The following is a 22,772-nucleotide window of genomic DNA, read 5'->3' on the forward strand; positions in this document are numbered from 1 at the left end:
CGTCATTCTGTCATTCCGTCTGTCCGTCCGCAATTTCGTGTCCGGTCCATTATACTCTGTCATGAAGGCATTTTAATATTACTTGACACAAATATTCCCCATGATGAGACGACGTGTCATGCGCAAAACCCGGACCCCTAGCTCAAAGGTCAAGGTCACAATTTGGGGTCAAAGGTCAACAGGGCTTTTTTCCTGTCCGGTCCATTACTCTGTCATCCATGAAGGGATTTTGATATTGCTTGGCTCAAATGTTTCCCATGATTAGACAACGTGTCGTGCGCAAAATCCGGACCCTAGCTCAAAGGTCAAGATCACAATTGGATGTCAAAGGTCAATAGGATATTTTTCCTGTCCGGTCCAGAACTCTGTCATTCATCAAGGGATTACAATATTACTTGGCATAAATGTTCCCCATGATGAGACGACGTGTCTAGTGCAACACCCAGAACCCTAGCTTAAAGGTCAAGGTCACACTCTGAGGTCAAATGTCAATAGGATTTTTCTCCTGTCCGGTCAATAATTTTGTCATGCAAAACAGAATTTAAATATCAATTGGCACAAGTATTCTCCTGGATGAGACAACATGTCATGCGCAAAACCCGGGCCCTATGACTAAGGTCAAGGTCATACTTAGAGGTTAAAGGTCAAATTCAAGAATGACTTTGTCCGGAGCATTTCTTCGTTATGCATGGAGGGATTTTGACCACCATGAGGCACCTTTGTTTTTAGAATTACGTGTCTTTGTTTTTACTATAAATACATTATATTGTAATTTCTTTATTACTGGCCGTAGGGAAAAATCGAGACCACTTTTCTGTGGTACAACATCCATGTTACATCCAATTTTTAGGTGTATGTTGACCTATCTCTACCTGGTAAATACTTTCTTGTGGACTTACATTATATAGATTTTTTTTCTTATGATTAATTTCCCATTGTTGTTACTATAAATATCTTTTATGATAACTTTTTTATAATCGGTCAAATAAAAACAACTGTAGGTTTTTATATATGCAAATTTTAATCCAAGTGCTTTGTTATAACATATTGTAGATTCTATATATATATAGATAGTACAATATTGTTTATACATCACTGACAGATATCAGTTCATTATGTTATACTGCAGTAGAGAAAATTAGGTGCCTTCCAGTAAGGGACTTTGTATTGCATGGCAATACTTCATACACTTGTTTTCTTGCACATCGGACTGGCGTTTCCGGTGATTTTACCCATGCCGGCAAAACCCATCTGGCCCCCCCCCCCCCCCCCCCCCCCCCCAACTCCCATGCCAGATGACTCTTGTGCTGTTAATGACAACTAGTGGTTCATGCACTGATAATATATTGTTTATGTAAAATACGAGAAAAACAGGTACCTTGATAGTTTTTCTCTGTTCCTTATAGTATATTTCTCGATTCAAAGTACATTAGTTTACCATAAGAACATAACGTTACGCTACAAACGATAAAACTAAAGTGGAACTTTGTTACTGTGCTTAACGCAAAACATCACGACGTCACTTCTGCTTACGGACGTTAATTTCCCGCGCTTTGTGTTCATTCTCTACTGTAAGAAAGAGTGCTATAAAGAAAGTATTTCTAGCTGTTATTTGTAAAATACGGTATGTAAGAAAAATGATCTGCCGAATAAAATGCTAGCATGTATACGATATGCAAGAAAAAATATCAGTCATGTGTTTACGAATCGAATGGAAATATCCGTCCCTCGGCCACCTGCGCATTGGCGGTAGTTCGGCAAGCCTCATTACCGCCCAATGCGCAGGTGCCCTCGGGATGGATATTTCTATCCGATTCGTAAACATATGACAGATATTATTAATAATAGTAACTCGATCTGGGATGCTGTATTCGGCTCGAGTGGAAAATCCACGAGAGCCGAATACGAAATCCTAGATCTATCTACTGTTGTAAAGACACTTTTATTATATACCTCCATCTTTTTGTTTGTTGTTTTGTTATCAAACGAAATCTTAAGTGTTTGCTGATGTTAAATAGAAATGAGTGAAGTTTTTATTTGCGCTATTTATAGAACTGTGTCAGGTCATGCATAGTAAATAAAAAGTAGTAGTCCAGCAACATACAATACAAAATGTACAATACGGATTTTTTTGCCTGTGTTTATTTACTTGTGAGATACAAACTGTATTTTGCCAGAATTTATATAGGTATATAATAAAAACGGATATTTTATATTATCCTGTCACTTGCAGTATTTTCGACCCGATATCAGGGTGCCGTATATCTTTCTTGATATACCGTCAGTTGACACGTGACCAGTGATATACGGTCAGTTGATCATGTGACCTTATGATCGATATTGTTGTCATAAGAAATTTTGCATTGAAACCATCACCATTGTGTTGGAAATGTCCGAACTAAGAAAATGAGTGGTCAAATAATGAGTTTTTATCCAAAAACGAAGAAGTTATTGCGCTTTTTATTTGTAACCACATTACTGTGTCGGTGATTACGTCATTATATAAGTTACGTCATTACGAATATGACGTCATTAAAACGGTTGTCGCACACTTATTTTTGTAAAATAAATTGCCAAATATCGGAAAATGAAGTAATGACAAGATAAATAGAATAATAGGTTAGTGCCTAAGATGGAGAAAGTTTATTCGCCTCCGGCTCACCCGATAACCTCCTCCACCTCGCCAGATAAACTTTCTCATCTAAGGCACTAACCTATTATTCTCTATTTCTTTCCCGGCAACCGACTCAAAATACATCAGAATAAAACTGATCCGAATATGAGCTGGATGAGAAGTAGTCATGCTTCGTTCAGCGCAGAAAAAAAATACCACCTTAATACCTTATCTATTAGATCTATGCATATTTCATAACTATATGCATAACGAAAATGTTCTTGGATCCAATTTTCTAAAAGCATAGATGATGCGTTTTTAAAGTCCTTGAGTGTACATTATTTAGCATGGAAGACATATTGTATAAAAGTGAACAATATTGTGGAAAACAAAAAGGAGGTGTTAGTAAAATTAGATCTAGATCTACACAGTTTCTATGCTGCATGGTTTTTATTTTAATTGATTTTGTGTCAATATTAGATACCGTTTCTGTAAATAAAAATAACATACTTTTAAATACCCGGTATGTAAGCAGTAAGAGTGCTGAGAGCAGTCATTCAATGAAAAATGATTTAGCAGACAAAATAATACAACAGACATACAATCACATTCACACGCTCTACTAACACAGAGTTATATAGATTTCAAACAGAAATTGTAATTGCGTTATAATTTGTCAGATAATGTAGGCTACACATATACATGAAAAATGAACTAAGATTGTCTTCATCTTTAGTTTATTAGATTTAAATCCTTCCAAGAAATTCTGAGAATTAAATCCGAGTAGCAATGCCATTATAGAATTGAAAGATACCATTACACACGCCAAAAAAGTAGGTAAATCAATTTACACAATGTCTGTATTTCATTAAATCTGTTTCACTATGCCTGAAACCAAATCATGTTTATTCAACGTGAAAAACAATCAGCTCGTTTTCATCTGCGACAATGAGTTTAAAGTTTTTCCTATCAAAGCTTACAACTCTTGGATAATTTAAGCCATGTGCTTTAGAGACAACTTCTCCAAGCAACTTTCCATCAGGTCCTAGTTGTACAACAGTTTTCGAATACTCACCACTGAGGAATACGTTACAGTTTCCGTCTGTACACACTCCCCAGGCGCTCTTCAGCTCTTGACCACAAAATTTCCACAACACACCACCGTCTCTATCGAGAGTTACAAGACCTCGATTTTTATCAGCTACGTATATCATTTTACCGTCGTCACTCACGGAAATTTCACGATTATAACTAAATATACTATTTCCTGATCCGTCTGTCTCGATGACCTTCACACGTTCTCCATTCATCGTATATATATATACCTTCCTACCTTCTTCACTTATCACCAGTTGATCATCTATGACATCAATTCCTCTACAATCACAATCAACCTTCAGTAAGCGTGTAGGCAGAAGCTGATTCTTTGTAGACACAAACTGAACTGTTTGGTTGTTAAGACTTACCGCAGCTTCCACACTACTTATCTTGCAAACAGATTTAGGAAAGGCAGACACCTTCATTGAATTTCGTATTTGATATGTTTCACAGTCAAAAAGTTTTATTTTCTTGTTGCTAAAGTCTGCTAACAAAATATCACCAGAGTCAAGTGTACAAGAAGACCAAATACCACAGGTATTGACATCGTCATTCAACTTTATAATGTAGCTTTGCTTGCTTTGAACTTCGTAGAGCCCGTGCTTCTTTAGAAGTGGCTTCTTTGCAAGTAATTCATGCTTTTGAAGGAAATGCAATATCTCTGAATTTCTTTCAAACAACATACTACCTTTCACTTTATCTGTCGATCGTGATCCGGCCTTTTTCAAATCTGATATTATACTCTCGGCTATCTTCATATTAACAAACTGTTGCGACGGATTCCTCTGTGATGATTCCATTTCAGCTTTACATGTAGTAAGTTTATCGAGAGTATCCTGTATATTCTTCAATTCTTCTCGAAATTCTTGATCCTGTTTACTGCATTTTCCTTCTACTTCAGCGACAGAAGCTTGTTCCAGTCGATCTAAAGCTTCGTTGATTTCTATCCTAAATGCTGTGATTTCTTTTAAGAAGTTAGCTTTTGTTGTCCTGTTTTCTTCAATATCTTTTTGTTTCTTTTTCATCAAGTTATCCATCTCGGAAATTGCTTTGTCCATTTCATCATTTATCTTTCTGATACTTTCAGCCTGTTTAGTCGTTTCAACATATTCGGGAATGTAGTGGATATCTTGACATGGCCTAATGAAAGCAAAACAATAGTATTTAGTATAATATACAGAAGAACCCGGCTTAGTGGTCATCTGTATTAATGAACAACTTGCCTCAAGTTGCTTCAGTCAACTAATTTCTAAAACGGACATCTTTTTTCCAATTTCAACTCGCTTAAGCAGCCACCTATTAAAATCATTCATATTTTCTTTGCTATCCTGGCTGGCTGCTTAATACAGCTTTGACAGTAATAATCTGATCAAATTTTAGACAGCATCTCGATTTAAAACCGCAAAATGTTTTCAGCTTCAGTTACTTTCTGTGATATACGTTACGTCTTTCAAAAATATTATCAAGTTTTTCAAGTGTATTGAAGAGTAAAATAATTTGATTTAAGTGCATGTTAATGCCAACACTTACAAAATTTTACTTTTGTTACTACATCCTAAATTAGTTAAGTTCCCAAAACAAAAAGAAAAGTTTGAAGTCCCTGCCCATTTAAGAATGTTGTATGTGTGTCACGATTAAATTCAAACATTTATTTAAAAATGAATGATTAAAATGAATAATTATTTTTCATCCCTATTTTGAAAACGAAAGTTGACATAATAAAGCAAACATGACACCCGAAAGAGTCATGATCTGCACAAATAACATTGGTTAGATATTCAAGTTTATATAAGAACAGAAAATAAAAAAATCCTCGCCCTTTGTCAACCCGTAAGTGTTCAATATCTTATTAGTTTGAAAGGACGGATAAGAAGACTGATTTTAAAAACGAAAGTAGACATACTTATGATTGATCGTAAAGCAGACATGACATCCAACCGAATCATGATCAGCACAGTACATGTCCATGAGCTTCAATGAGTGAACTTTGCATCGCTCTGTCGGCACCGACGGTAAGTTCTTGTTGTCTGTTCTATTTGCATTTCCAAACTTTGACCTTTCAACTAAGGTATGTCCAGCTAGGACAGAAAAACTATTGTGACTTTCAACACAAGGTACACACAGATACTCCTGACAGTCCACACAGTACTTCATCGCCTCACTATTCCTGTCTTTCTTGTTGCATGGAGAACATATAAAGTCAAACAATTCATTCGACGCGTCTGTTGTACACCCCTTGGTCGCCATTTTGTAAAAGTTTAAACTTACTAGGTCAAATAGATAAATCCATACTTTAATCTTCCCTTAGTTTTATCAATAATCGACAAACAGCCTGTACTTCTCATAAAATAAACAAAAGTGTTTGTAAACATGGACGGTTCCAAACTGAAGGGGATCTACTCTAAAAAATAATGACAAAATACAATACAAATCGCATATCCGTAGCCCTAACCAACCTATAAACAGGCCCAGTCTATTTTATAAGAACAACATTATTGTTGGCCTATTTAAACGAGGAGTACTACCCGAACGAGTTATAAACAGACGAACTAAAATAATAAATAAACACATAAACTGAATAAAATAACTTAAAATGCAGAAAAACAACAAGTAAAATGAAACACAAAACAAAACAGAAATAAACAAAGAACGCTTATAAAATGTACATCGTAACTAACATGGACAAATGAAAGCAGTTTTAGTATTCCATACATGTATTTCCCCCATTCCTTTAAAACGTGTTCAATTTGCTAATTTTAATAGTGATAAATAATTTGTTAGAAGTGCATGTAAATTGCATGAAATCGTAGCCAACTCTTACAAACGGATACTTTTGTTACTAGACCCTTGATTAGTTAAGTCACCCCCCCCCCCCCCCCCCCCCCCCCCCCCCCCCCCCCCCCCCCCCCCCCCCCCCCAAAAAAAAAATTGAAATTCCGACACTTTTAAGAGTGTTAAGGATTTGTGTCATGATTAAAGGCAAACAATTGTTTATATATAAATAGTTATTTTGAATACAAAAGCAGACATATTAAAGCAATGAGACATTATTAAAACTGTTAATTTGGTACTTGATATTCATCGAAAAATATATAAAAAAAAAGTGCTCGCCTTCTGTCAACCCTTTGTCAACACGTAAAATGGTCAAACTGTTTCTCAAACTGTCGCAGCTTTAAAGCTAGATGTAGGTATGTTTACAAAAAAAAAAAGGAGTAAACCTTTTTAAATCACGACATTTTACGAAATTGTCGTCATTTTCATTTAATATCAAAATGACTTAAGACAATGTAGAAATATCGTAAAACTGAACTATTAACTATTCCTACAGGACAAAATGTAAATAATTTGCGAGTTTGAACTTGCTCTAAATCACAGAGAACTATTAATGGTATGCAGTTGGGTTTGTCCAAAATACTCCGTACTTCCAAGTACCGGAAACCTTCAAAAAACCGGAATTTTCTTCTGGTCCCGAGGGTGTAGTGCATGGTTATTGGAAGTAAACCAGATAAGATCAGCCATATACTGTAAAAATTAATGTATCAGCTTCATATTCGTGGTGTATATTGTTGCCCTTGGATTTTATATGTTACGGATGCATTAGAACAACTTGGATTTCCAGAATATTGGATTAACCAGTCAGTTCCTTTGTAATATTGTTAAGCTTAGATTAAAGGACCAGTATAAACAAATTTGGACTAGAATGGTTCAAAATTCACGAAAATGTGAGCGATATAAAGTATTTAGAAAAGACTATTTCAAATGATTACCATCAAATCTTGCGTTACCTTTATGCCATTTCAGATGCCGCAATAATAAGTTGCCTATTGAAAAGGATACATTTTTGAATATTGTCCATGATGAGAGGACATATGTCACTTGTATAATAATGCTCACTTGGGTGATGAGTGATTGTTGTATTTTTTAATTTGGATAGACAGAAATACATTCAAATTCATTACCAGATTTCAAAAGATAACAACTTTGAATGCTTGTTTCAAGGTTCTGATAAAACTCTTCTCTTGACGCTTGCATTATTTACACAAAAGTTATGTATGTTACTCTATGAAAAGAAAAATCTGTTTATTTGGTGCTAGTCAGAAATTCTCGAGTTATGTCGGGTATGCATATATTCCGTTCAAAACCTATAGTAAGATGTTATAGAACATTTGTATCTGCTATGTATTATTACATGTATACGCTTTGTTCTAGGTACATGTGTTTGCTGATGCCCATATTCATGGGCCAAGTTCTTGAATATCTTGAAATGAAATCTAGATAAACAAGCCCATGTGTATTGTCTCCCTTGCGTAAGTAACAGAGATGTACCGGTCTTGTCTTTGATCTGGTCAAGAATTAGCAAACTAAATGTATAGGGTAGTTACAAACACACGCATTAGTAGTATAGTAATTGTTTGTGCGAAAACAGTATAACCCCATTTAACATTCAGTCCCCGGTCCGAACTGACCAATGCCGGACAATTTAAAACCAAAAAATAAACAAGTTTTCATAATACTATATGAAAACCTGTAGTAAAATATGATTAAACACTTCCACCAAATATTTGTCAAAATCCTACCACGAAAACATGGTCAGTTTAACCTGACTTAACCTCTTATCCCTATAAATTTTAACGACACCGGTGTCATTTTCTTTAACAAGTTTATCAATCAATATCGTTTGTGAGCTCAATGTAAAGCGACACCGGTGTCGCTTTATTGGTATTTACTTTCATTCATAAAGTTAACCGATATGTTTACTTTGTAGTACAATCCCGTTTAAACTTCCCTGTTTTGTTTGATTTTAAATTTGATACGTTTGCACTTTTACTATTAAACAAGTATTACAAGATTTAAGTACAAACAACTGAAATCACTCAACCGTTTGAGTATGCCATAGGCATATGCATGATTGAACATACGCTTTTGAATATTGTTTAACCATGCATCGTCGAATGGTTTCAGTTGTTTATACAACATATTTGATCTTATTTTCAATTAGTAAGTATATTATCAGGGTACACATAGTAATTAAAACTTTAATTAAGCTTTTAATCCAAAAGTCTGTTTCTATCATAGGATACAGGTTCATCCGATATGTAGAATCTGATGTAACTACCCATCAAAAGCATAAATGTTAATTCTGTAGATGCTGAATCGTTATAAGGATGAATATCAAACATTGTCCCTTGTTTTAGATAAATTTTAATTTTTTTCTTATACATAGATATTAACTTATCAGTGTCAAAGTCCTCAGCTGCCTCAGCTGTTATATTTACATTATCAAATATATCAAAAAATAAAACATCATCCTGAGGCCTATAATTCCGCCACCTAAATATAAAATGTGATATTGGGCTTTTAGTCGGTTTATACGGTTCACCTAAAGAGCTCACACCCTTTAATAAAAATTTAATATCTATTATATAAGTTCCGGTTTGTCTGACTATAAACACACCACTCAAAAGCATATCTAGTACATCTATTTTATATTTTTGGTCTATGAGTATAAAATCTTCATAATCTACGATAATTCCAGGTCTTATTTCAAATATATTTAAATAGTTCAGATCGGCCATATTTTCATATGTTGAATGTATCCAGGCACCACGACGGTCAAAATACTTTTTCATTTGTATGTAATCAAAAGTATGATTATAATAGTATTCAAAGAGAAACATTTCATGTCTCACTTCCTCTACCCTTTTTTCTATTTTCCTGTCTTTCTTTTTAAGTTTAAGAATTATTTCAGCTAAATCATCAAGTCGTTTTGTTGTAGCAACTTCAGAAGCAGATAAACTATCAACAGTATTCTTTGTTCTAGCTAATTGTGTTTCTTGTTTTAAAAAAAACATTTTTTACTTTTGTAATTTCTTCAGCATTAGTGGTAATTTCTTCGACATTAGCGGTTATTGCTTTAGTATTAGCAGTAATTACTTGAGTATTAGCAGTAATTGATTCTCCTTGTTTAGCTGATATTTTAACTACAGAGTCCAAATCATTTGTTATTTTTTTAATTTGATCATTAATTATCTTAATTGCTTCAGTATTAGCAGTAATTAACTCTCCTTGTTTAACTGATTTTTCAACTACAAAGTCCAGTTCATTTTTATGTTCTTCAACTTTATCATTAAATTCATTAATATCTTCTTGTAATTTTTTTGTAATATTATTTAATTCTGCATACTTTAAATTATGAAGGTTGTCAACAATACTAATCCAATTTCGAATTTGTTTTTTAAAGTCATCTATTTTAGAATTGAGCTCTTTTTTAAAGTTCTCTAATGCTGTGTCATGATCATCACCTCTTTGTGAAGCTGCCTTTTCCAGTTCAGATTTATATTCTGCAAATTTATTTGAAAATGTGTCGAGTAAATCTTGATTCCCTTTTGCCATTTCAGTATTTAGTTTATTTATTTCTGTTCTGATTTCTAACTGATACATATTTTGTAACTTTTTCTCAGCTTCAATAATCTTGTCTTTTAGTTCTTCATGTTTAATCATACTATCTTTTAATTCTTGAACTTGAGTGTATAACTTTTCAAAATTAGTTCTAAATACTTTTTTTATGTTTTCATCTGTCAAATCAGATTTCTCTTCAAGTTCTTTAATAGAATCAGTCATAGCTTTCATTTCTTCTTCAATTTTACCTTGTAATTCAACTATTAATAATGAATTCTTTTTAAAATCTTTTGTTAATTCTTCAATATTCTTTACTTCTGCTTCTAGTGTTTGTTTTATACTTTTGACATCTTCAAGTTTATAGTCATCTATTACACTCTGAATTTTTTTATACACAAACCGTCTTGAAACTGCATCGTTGGGTTTATCTGGATTTCCTAGGTTGATTATTTCATTACCTCCCATATCCAATGCTCTGTTCATTGTGTTATCAAGTTCCTTATTTCTGTGAAGATATGATTCCATGTCCTTTCTAAGCTTTTTGTATTGTTTTTAGTAGCATAATCACTTAAATCAATATCAAATTTAACTTTACTTATACTCTCAGGTTCACTTATTTGTTCTATATTATTAAAAACTCCCATTATATAATTATTATATATTACCAGTAAAGTTTTTTCTTAAAAACTTCCTTGGTTTGTAAATATATAAGAAATCATATTTTTGATTTGTTGCATTAGCAAATGAATCACGATCTATATTTTGTTCATTACAAATCATATCATTTTCTCGTTTACCTGGACTTTTCAAATAAAATATAATGTGAACAGTTAATTCGAATATCTTTTGGTGTTTTATAGTAAGACTGACTTAAATAAATAACACAACAGTTTTTGTGACGTCCTTGAATAAAGTATTTTGTTATTTCATTTTGAACCTTTTTATCTTCACATACAAAATCATCAAATATTACTACTTTTTGTTTTTCTGACTCAAGATTCTCACAAGGTTCAATTTGGTTGGAATCAGCTGAATATTCACGTATTTCATTTGGATCTACTTTAATTTTTTTTGCAATTTGGTTTAAGTTGTTAATTAAATCTTGATATTTAGATTTTTTCTAGGTTTTTTAGCATAAAGTATAATTTATCATAATATATAAGGTTTTCGAAGTTTTGCATTAATGTATTTGTTTTTTCCAGATCCAGAAGATCCACATATTAACATTCTAAAACATGAATCTGGCATAAAAGGAATTCCCTTAAATTGTTTAAAGTTTTTGGATTTATCACTTTTGTATCAAAATTTTTGGGGAATTTCCATTTATATAATATTACATTATTTTACATTATTTTACAATATCTTACCATTATTTTAAAATTATTTTACATTATCTTACATTATTATGTAAATGCAATCAAAACTTAATGAAATAAGAATAAGAAAAAAATTTTTCGGGCAAAAGATAGAGATCTTAGAGAAGAAATAATGAAGAAAAAATAAGAAAAGCTACAAATCGGGATATGTACACTGAAATTTATAAACAATTACTGAAAAAATAGAAAGTCAAAAAGAACAATTATCAAGTCAGTTAAAAGCATTACCTGGAATAAAACAACAATTAGCGTTACTTCCAAAAAGTATATCAAAGATTTGACACAAGGTTTTGCTGAATTAACAAAAGGGAAAATGCAAGAAGAATCTAAAAAACAACAAGCTTTAAAACCGGCTCCTTATACATCAATAGATTGGGGGGATGAACCTGTCGGATGGGTTCCTCAAGATGAACTTAAAAGATTAGAAGATTACGGAAGAGAAAAGAGGGGAATAACTGAAACAAGTGATGAACAACTGAAGAATTTCCTGAAATTTTGAGACAAGACCGAAAGAAAAGGAAATACCTACAGTAGATTTAGATGTTTTTCTGGATAGTAATGTTTTAGAAGAATATAAATATTACAAACCGTCTGAAATGTTTGACTTTTTTACTGCAGCTGAATCTAATCCTAATAAAATACATAAAGACAATCTTAAAGCTACAATAGATAAGGTTACTGAAGATATTAAAAAATTAAATGGTTCAATAACTGGCAAATCAAATTCAAAAGATTCAAATAAACAAAAAGAAGTAAAAGAATTAAAACGTAAACAAAATGAATTAATAAATTACAAAGACAGGTTAAATAATATTCTTGGTATGGCTTCTACATATGGACAAGGAATAAAACATCATAACCCATATAAAGTTTCACCAATTGGGCAATATGGTAATTTAATTATTAACTTAAAATAACTTTATGGTCAAAAACAAATTAATTGCTAAGGATAGAATAACTGGAAAGATTTTAACACTAAAGTGTATAATTTTAAAATTGATTTGATTAATAAAGATATAACATAATAAAAGCATTCAATTCATTCAAGAAAAATATTTAAGAATTAACAGAAAAATCAGGTTTACCTATCAATAAAAGATCTATGAAATTTAAAAAACGTAATTAGGGACAAGGTTATGACGTTTGTCCGTGTAAATCCAAAAGAATTAGTTAATGACTTGGATTTAAATTTTGGTTAAAATTGATGCTGGAAATAAATGAAGAACTAAAAAATGAAGTATTAGAATAATTATGAACAAATTAAAAATGAATTCACTCTTACCAAACAACATGAAATGTTATATAAAAATTTTTTTCTTGATTTCACTTTTATTAAAGTTTTAAAACTTTAGTTTTTAATTAAAAAGATATGTTTAATAATTATATAAATGAACAAAAAAGTTTTAAGTCCTGAAACAGTTAAAGATAATAACAAAAATACTCCGAGTGATTTTAAATCAATTTAGTCGTTCTTTAATTTTTAGATAAAAATAAAACTTATGTTGTTGGTTTGGATAGTATAACACTTAGACCTACTCTTGGCAAATATTAGTGATGAATATGACAATAAAAGAATCGTAAAATAATGGTAAAAAAAGGAAAGATATTATATTTACAATGGTTCTTACAGTTACCAGATTTTAAATTTATTATATTAGGGAAACATAATAAGTATGATTTTTTTTTTGAATTTAAAAAATCAGAAATTGCTCCAATAAGTTGGAATTTGATTTAAGTAGTTTTAAGTTTTTAAATTTCAATTACAGATAATTTTAATTTGGATTTAAAAAAGTCAAATTTCATAACATTGCTTGGATTTGAAAAAAAATTTGTAAACAAAACTGAATGGGGAACTACAACACCAAATATAACTAACTCTGTGGATACAATTTACATTCATTGCGATCTTATTGAAAAATTCACTTGTTGATGGTAATTTCAGTGATATATTTATGCTTAATACTGCAGATTTAACAAGAGCTTATCCATTTACAAAAGAACCACAAGAGTTGGATATTCTGAAATCAATAAATAATTATAAATTTCAATTAGAAAATTTTATATTATAGATGTATTTGGTAGAATAATTAATTTTTAAAGAGGTTGAAACAAGTTTTACACTAATTTTAAAAAAAATTTAAATTTAAAAATAAAGTTTCAAAACTTTAATTAAAACTTTTTATTTAAATTTTTGTTTTATATAATTACAAAAAAGTTATGACAAAATAAAGGAATATTTATTTATGTTGATGCTCACGCGGAAAAGAAATCATACATGGAATACCTGTGGTCTCCGAGGACGCGGCCTTGAACAGGTAAACTTTGACACTTTTCGAAATTTTTTCAAGCGGAGTTGCTCTTCAATTAGCACAGCTGGAAAAAAGCTCTGGAAACAGCAGGAAAAGCAGCACTAGAAAGTGGAACAAAAAGGTTGGAACTGAAGCTGGAAATTTAGCTGCAGCGAAGCTGTTGAAAAATTTTAAAAAAAAACCTGCTCCGGCAGTTGGTAATTTTAATTGCTAAGGAATTACAAGAAAAAAAAAACAGTAAAATAGTAAGGAGGAGGAGGATATTCATATGAGAATAAATAGAATATTGTCAGGATCTGGAACTTTAGCCCAACAAAAACGTATTAACAGATTTTAAATTTTTAAAAAATAAAATAAAAAATAAAGTTTTAACTTTTTAAAAAAAACTAAAATAAAAAAAAAATAATATATAATATATACATTTTTTAGAACAAAACAATATTTTTGAAAGAAATGAATTAACTCCTATTCAATTAGATACAGCTTTAATATCTGTCCTGGAAATAATGTTAAGCAACAAAAAAACGGATATCACTTTTCAATTAATGATAGAAGTTCATAATTTTGATTGGTTTAATGGTTATTTTTAAGTAAGTTTTAAAGTAAATAAGCTTGCTAATGGTAATAATTACGGTGATGGAGATCAAATTGCTCTAATTAAAAATGCAGCTTCATTATTGATCATTAGTGGTTAAACAAATGGAAAAATTGTTATGATTTAATAAATTTTTACAAAGTAATAAATGTAAAGAGTTTGGTTGAACTATCTGAAGATTATGAAAATCAACTGGAACAAAAGAGTTTATTTATTTAGATACACTGCTACTGCGCCGCTGATAATAATTCGGGGTTTTGCTTCTAGGAAGTTATTAATCCAAGGTGGTAAAGAAGTAAATGCTAAAATTCCATTAAATAATTATTCATTTTTTCAGGGGTTTAGAAACTAATATTTTACCTCCAAGTCAAATTCAAATAACACTAAAAGCTGACAGATGATGATGAATTAATTTTTAGAGCTAATGCTGCTGATCCAGGTAGGGTAATTGTAAAAAAATTAATTCTATGGGTTCCACGTTTAATTTTCAATGAATTGGGTTTGATCTAATTACTACTGAAAGATTTAAAAAAGCAAGATGGTCATACCTTCGGGAAATGGTGACACAATCAACTGATACACAACCCAAAAAAATATAACCTTTAGAATAACAGCTGGTGTAACAAAACCACAACATGTATTTGTTTTATTTACAACACCTGACAAAGTAATTCACAACAACATAAAACCCCCATTTATAGATACATTTAAAGTTGATGCAGCAGCTGATAGTACTTGTACTTGAGCTCCCGTCGTCTTGAAGTTGGTAATGGTGTTTTTTATCCAGAAACAGAATATACAAGGGATATCAAAATATATGATGATGTAATTAATTATTATTATAAACAAAATAACAAAACTACTGGGAAATCTCTTAAATCGATCAAATTTTCAAAATTTTTGGATTTGTTCATTTTAACTTTGGAATATAAAAAGGAAAATAACTACAGATGACCCTAAGCATATTACATTAACAGCTAAATTAAATGCTGCCACCAGCAGCTAATATTCGTGTTTACGCAATTGTATTATATGAGGAAACAGTTGAAATAAATACTATTGGAAATGAACTTGTTATTGTTTAAATAAAATAAATATAAATTATATATAATGATATCAAATTATATTGAATTTTAAAGTAACCTTACAGATGGACAAAAGAAAAATTTAGCCCGAGCCTACAACAACAAAACTCCATATAATTTTTGATTAAAACATGAACAATTACGATGGAAACTTCCCTTTACTTTTAACAAAAACACAAATTAATCAAATTAAAAAAGCTGTTGCAAATAAGAAGGGATTAGAAATTACAATTTCAAAAAAAACAAATGTCCAGTCAAGGTCAAAATGGTGGATTTTTAGGAGCTTTAGCTGGTTTGTTAGGAAAAACAATTCTTCCAATGGCAGCAAAAATAGCTCCAAAAATATTAGCCCCTTTAGGCATTGGTGCTTTGTCTGGGCTAGCCAGTACTGGTGTTAGTAAAATACTTGGAAATGGTATGATTTCAGTAGCTAATGATAAGAGAAATATGATATCACCATATCTTACACCTAATCAAAGAAAGCAATTAGTAGGATCTGGAGTGATTAAATTAACACAAAAACAAAAACAAGACGGCGGGTTTTTAGGCATGTTGGCTGCTAGTCTAGGAATACCTTTGATTACATCTTTGTTAAGTGGAAAAGGACTACAGATTGATTCTCAGAGAAGACCTTACAGACGAATTTCTATAGTAAAAAAAAAATAAAATTTATAAACAAACCAATATCTAACTTTGAAATTGAACAATGGGTAAAACAATTAAAAATTAAAAACTTTAGGGGTGTGTTTAGTAGAAATAATTTATTAAAATTAAAAGTAAAGGACGAGTGTGGAATTATAAATTTGGATGACTCTGTTGGTCCTGGAACACATTGGGTTTGTTACTTAAATAATATGTTTTTCGATCCATTTGGACTTCCTCCGCCGAAAGAAGTAATTAAGTATATACCAAATGTAAAATACAACAATGTTCAATATCAAGACAAAACAAGTACACTCTGCGGATATTATTGTTTATTTTTCATTAAAATGTTACAAGATAAAGTACCGTTGTATGATTTATTGTATAAAATACTAAAAATTAATAATGTAAAACAAAATGAACAAACTATTATAAATTACTTTAACCAATAAGGACATGTAAATTTTTCTTCCAGGTTTTAATTAAAACTTATTAAAACTGTGTTTTTATTTAACTGGAATAATTAATATAATGGGAATATTCAATAATATAAATGAAAAAGTAAATAAAATAGAAAAACAAATAGAAAGACAATTAATAAGAAAACCTCCATTGTTTTTAACATGTTATACCCAAGATACTGATGGTGGATTATTTCAATGGAAAACTGTAAATGCTAGTCCTGGTTTAGTTCAAAATGGTAATAATGTAAGAATTAATTTTAATTGCATCTTAATTATTCTTGTTGATGCAATTAAATTAGATAAAGGAGAAGCTAAATTACAAATAAAAAATAAAGAAAATGTAATTCTTCAAAGTTATCATGTAAAAAATAACAGAAAAAATGAATCTATTTCTATTAATTATGCAAATGAATTTAAAATAAATGATGTTATTTATATTAATTCTTTAAACGTTATGAATATTCAGTTAACAATTTATGGTTCTATAATTTAAGTTTTAATTTAAGTTTTAATTTAAGTTTTAATTTAAGAATTAATTTAAGAATAAGCTAATGTATCAATACCATTATCAAGAATATATCTTTTATCATCATAACATGATAAAGATGTTTTATTTATAACATAACTGGAAAGATTGTGTTTATCAGAACGAATAACTTTAAAGGTGTGATTACTTTGGGTTGAATTAAACAAAGTATCTTTGTAATTTTTATGAACTATTGTTTTCTTAACAACAAGTTTTTTAATTCCTTTACATTTTTTAATGTTAACTTCATTTTCTAATAAATATGAATACATTTTACTTCTTAATCCGACAAATTCAACAATGGGAATGCCAGCAGCTTCATCTTTAAATTTTCCAATTACTTTTTTATTATTATCAAAATAAAATTTTGAATTACTATCGTAATCACTATTATCAAATAAATCTTTGTCCTTATAAAAATCCTCATATGCATCTTTGGTTTTTATTTCATAACATAATGAATCAGTGTCAGTGAATAGTAATTTACAATTACCCTCGTACTTTTCCTTAATGTAATTATAATGAAAATCATACATTAAATATTTTGATAAATCTAGAATGCACATTCCAACATAACAAGGTCTGTTTAATAACAAACTTTCTTTTATTCTATGAATACCAAAAAGGTTAGAGTTAAACTCGTTGAACTAACAAATGAAGGTTTGGCTATGTATTTTAATAAAATATTTTCATCATGTGTTAATTTAATATTAACCCTCTTGCGTAAATTCTCCATCGTCTTACCGAATACAGAGTTGTTCATTAACTTAAAAAAGTCCTTTTCAAATGAATTTTTTGCTTTAGATCTTTTTTGAGTATTAAAATCAATATACTTTTTTAACCAAGGAGATGAATCAAAAGTTAATATTTTATGTATTTTTGTTACTTTTAACCCTAATTGTGTATATAGTTCAAGATTTTTAAAATGAACTACATAATTTTGTTTTTTCATTAAAGTTGGAACTAATTTTTTTACATTACTTTTTCCTATTTCAAATTCTGTTTTAATATTTTTACTATAATCAGAAAGCCATTGATCTGGTATTTTAATTTTTTCAGGAGCTAAAGGATAATCGTTGTGGGTTTTATGTAATTCTTTTGGATATTCAAGATCACATTCAACTATAAAGTTAGTTTTACCTTTTGCAATTAATTTCTTGAATTGTTTTTCGGATATAAATTTAAAGTTTCCAGAGGGTAAAGGTTGACACATAGCCCAACCGTAAAGGTTATTGGCGTCGAGGTACATAATGTATTTGCTGACAAGTTTAGGATTATAATCTTTCATATATTTATTGTTTGCTTTACTGTATCTGTTTGAAATATAACTTATTCCTCCTCTCAGTCCCTTTTCAATAAAAAGATACATATCAATATCAGTTATTAAATCTAACTTAATTCCAGTCATTTTTAACATTGCATCCCAAGCTAAACCAGGGCTACTAAAATAATGACAAGGATCTAATTTGTAGTACTCTAAACATAGTTTTCTAAAATTTTCGAATACATCAGCTAAAAGTAATACGTCAGTTTTTTAAATATAGATCATGATATTCTCCCATTGTTTTAATTTTAAATTTATTCCAGAATTTTTAGCATGTTCGTATTCATTATCAGATATGTGTGTTTCATTTAAAATTGAATAAAACTCTTCTTTAGAAGGTAATTCTGTTCTTTGAATTTTTTAAATGAATCCATGTAATCATATGGATAAACACCTTTTGTTTTAATAAATTAATGTTTAATCAAATTCTTGAGATAAATATTTGAATTCTGGAATATTTTTTACTAAGTTATCCAATGATTGAGACATAAATTGGAATGAATCAATAAATACCAAGTCAGAAATCATAAATGCCATATATCTTTCCATATTGTTAGGAATAACATTAATTTCTTTTTTAAATTTCCCTATTTGTTGCATAATAAAATGACCGTCATAACCTCTTAAATTATGAAAAATAACAGGAATTTTATGTGTTAGTTTAAAATTAATATTACATTCTGAGTGAGCACTTCCTCTGAATTTTCCTGTTATATGACAATGATCCCGGACAGGATTTTCATTTTCCTTATATTCTTTTTCACAGATATGACAAAACTTTTGTTTTTTAAATTCACTTTCATCTTTTTTAGACATTCTTAGTTCTTTGTTAAAGTGTTCTTTAAATATTTCTTTACAATATTCCTCTTCCTCAAGCATTTTTTCAATAAACTTATAAACTGCATTAGGACCTCTATAAATCTGGGTTGGTTTAGTATATTTATCGTCATAACAACAAACAACTTTATAGCCGTAACCACAATCTATATGATTTTGATATGGTTCAGTAAATGAAGATTCAGTTGATGGTAAAGCAGTTAAAACTTTTTTAGTTATTGATTCAAAATCAGCATAAATTACAAAAGGTACTGCTAAACCTTTATGATAATTTTTAAATTGTACTTTACTTCCCTCTTTTGGCATTTTTACACCTTGGATACCATTAATAGCTAAACAATTTGGAATATGTTCATTTAATATTCTTTCTTGAGTAAAATGTTGTAAGCAACTTTTACAAAAATGTTTCTTGTTTGTATTTTTTGTTTTGTTATTCATTAATCTATTAAAGTCTTTTATCCAAACATAATGTTGTTGTTTTTCGTTGGTAATTAATAACATGTCACATCTTTCAGAATAATAATATTTTGATATGTACAATGGATAAATACTATTTTCTTCATAACCAAATATATTAAATGATATTTCATTTAAAACTTCAATTTTAGGTATTTGATTTAATGTAACAGGAAACTTTATTCCAGTATAATCAAGATCGTTTATATGTTTTTTATAATTTGAAACTCTATGAGGGTTTTCTTTAACAGGAAATTTGTAAGCTAAATGACACCATCTAAAACATTCGTTATCATCATTCTTTATATTTATTAATCCTTTCATTGAATTTTGTAATGGTTTTGGTAATTCTAAATAACTTGAAGCAGCCAATGGACTATACTTATATCTATTTATATAATGAGCATCAACTGACTCTATTCTCCAGCCACTTCCTTCTGAAATCCAATTACCAACTCTATTTATTATTTCATCAAAAGCTTGATGTAAAGTTTTTTTATTTCATTTGTATTAATTATTTCTAAAGCCTTTGATTGAAAATAAGCTGATTTATATATTGTATCAGTTTTATCCATTTTTACAAAAGTTAATTTTAAAACAACGTTTATTTTTATACATTTTAAAGTTTTAAGTTCAGATTTAAGTATTTCATAAGAGTTGTTTATAGTTAAATATAATTGATTCTTTGGATCTTGTCTATATGTAATTTTAATTTCAAATTTCTTATAATATTGTTTTGTAGATCTCTCGATTTCCATCTATATATTATATTTAGAAAATAAAATTCGTTAAGCAAAAAAGGATTAAAAAAATAATTAAAAAATAATTAAAAAAATAATAAAATAAATAAAGTTTTAAATTATCTTTAAGAAGAAATAAAATATTTAAATTTATATCTTTTTCCATTAACTTTTGATATTCCACATTTTACTCGGTTTTCTCCTTTGCAGCACATTGTTATTAACCCAGAATTAATACCAAGGTCTTTAGACGCTGCATAATTGCTTTTATATGTTTTTTCTTCATTAGTATCACAGTCGGTTACAATAACTTTTTTAGGATTGTTTCGAATATTATTTGGTCTGGGACAATCACATAATCTTTCAGCATTTTCTTCTTCAGTTAATAGACAACCACAGTTCCATTCAAATAAATTATTTTTTAAAAGATAAGGATCTATAACATTTTGTAATTTATCAATGACATGATTTTTATATTCATCGCTAACTATTTGATCAAGTTTTGATTTAATAACATTTCTTCTTTTAAGAACTTTACTTATATGAATTTTTATCTGGATTCATTATTTCTCCTAAAGTGCTAGATAATTTGGCATAATCATTCTATCTATCTTTCTATTAACCATCATATATAATATACTTATAGAAAAAAATCTTTAAAAACGCACCTAATGAAATTATATTGATTTGAGAAATTTGTTTATATTATCTATATCTTTTGAATAAGATTTTAAAGTCATTTTTCTAAATTGTTATCAACTGTTAAAATTTTAATACCTTCTTGAAACATTCTGTTTAACCATTCTTCGTGTAATTTGTGTAGTTTTTCTAAATAATCTAAACCAACTCTATTTTCTTCCGTTCTGTTTCTTTTTTGAAGTCTTTTAAAGCATATTTCTGGGTCGGTTTTAACATAAACAAATCCATCAATTGGATTTTTTCCGTATGGTTTTATAATATGATCAGTTAAGAAAAGATTGTATACTGCCCACTCGGGGTCATTTATAACACCATTGTCGTGATGTTGTTTGTAAAAACGTTACTGTTAGTTAAAATAACAACGTTCAAGGACAGAAACACCATCAAACTGTTTAGCAGAAGATAACATTTTTATATGACTGTTTAAAGTTGTTAGCTGAAAAGGAAATAAATATTTGGAAGGTTCTTGAGCAGCAAGTTCAAAAAGGTTATATGAATTATAATCAGAGTCCATAACATTTTGCCATTCGTGAATTGGTTCTGGAATTATATTAAAATTAGGATTATATTCTTTAATAATATCTAAAAACGTACTTTTTCCTGATGCAATATTACCTTCAACTGATATAATTTTTCTCATTTATATAAAATACTTATAGAAAAATTTTTTAATAATCTTTAATACAACTCTTCTTCTTTTTTACTTTTATATCCGTTAAGTTTAAATTCCTTCATATACATTTCAAAAGGCATTGAATAATTTTTTTCTTCCTGCATTTCTAATAGTATTGTAAAAATATCCTGAATAACTTTATTTGAATCTTCTTTATTTACTTTTCCAGGATCATTAGGGTCATGAACAGCTAAAGCTGCAATTCGTGCTTTTGTTATAAGTTGTTTTATTTTGTGATGATGTGCTTTTAAAATAAATTTCTTGTCATCAAGTTTTAGTCTGTTAGTAAATATGGTAATTACTGATGGAACAGCACCAGCAACTGCTACAAATACAGGAATAGCTGGAACAAGTGCTAATGCAGCTGAGCAACCAAAAATACCTGCTGTAATATATAATCCAGTACTTACTCTTCCGCAAAACTTATAACTTTTTCTGTAAGCAGCAGCTAGTTTAGTTAAGTGAATAATTAATTAATCTATTGTTTCTATTCCATTATTAGAAATTAGATTTTTATTGCTCATTTATATAATTAATATTATTAATATTTTTTAAATTAAATTTCTTCCAATTCACTAAATGGTACCCAACTATTAAATTTTTCACTATAACCTTTCCATTTTACTAAAGCTTGTTTTTTCTTATAGTCTCGTCTAATAACTTTTTCTATTCTAAAAACTTCTTGTGTAGTAGGTAAAAGTTCTTGTTCATAAAATGAACCTTGAATTATTTCATCATTTAAATCTTTAATAGAGTATGTTCTGGGATTTGTATTATTAATTTTATAAATTATAAATATTTCCTCTGTCCAGTTTGGTGTATATCCTTTTTCAAAATGTCTTTTAAGTTTGCTTAAACGAACTCGATCACCAATTTTAAATTTTGTTTTACTCTTTGGTATCTTTAAATCACCATATAAATTAAAGTAAACAGTA

At 29.4% G+C, this 22,772-nt stretch overlaps 1 protein-coding gene across 1 annotated transcript; it reads right to left on the reverse strand.

Moving 5' to 3' along the window:
* Window positions 1-1,847: 1,847 nt before the first annotated feature.
* LOC128549887 (uncharacterized) lies at window positions 1,848-6,150 on the reverse strand. The gene is made up of 2 exons (XM_053527599.1): window positions 5,616-6,150; window positions 1,848-4,852 (listed from the first exon to the last, which is right to left on the reverse strand). Exons 1-2 carry the CDS (start codon window positions 5,957-5,959, stop codon window positions 3,520-3,522), a joined length of 1,677 nt encoding a protein of 558 aa, XP_053383574.1. The 5' UTR covers window positions 5,960-6,150; the 3' UTR covers window positions 1,848-3,519.
* Window positions 6,151-22,772: the final 16,622 nt, after the last annotated feature.

This window comes from Mercenaria mercenaria, chromosome 17, assembly GCF_021730395.1.
Source record: "Mercenaria mercenaria strain notata chromosome 17, MADL_Memer_1, whole genome shotgun sequence".
In the NCBI taxonomy this organism is placed as follows: Eukaryota; Metazoa; Mollusca; class Bivalvia; order Venerida; family Veneridae; genus Mercenaria; species Mercenaria mercenaria.

What these genes read in the sequence shown, in the direction of transcription:
- LOC128549887 (XM_053527599.1), bottom strand. Translation starts at nt 5,959, where the DNA reads ATGGCGACCAAGGGGTGTACAACAGACGCGTCGAATGAATTGTTTGAC. An exon ending in TGCTTTACGATCAATCATAA is followed by an intron (nt 4,853 to 5,615) that starts GTATGTCTACTT and finishes TGCTTTCATTAG; the next exon opens with GCCATGTCAAGATATCCACT.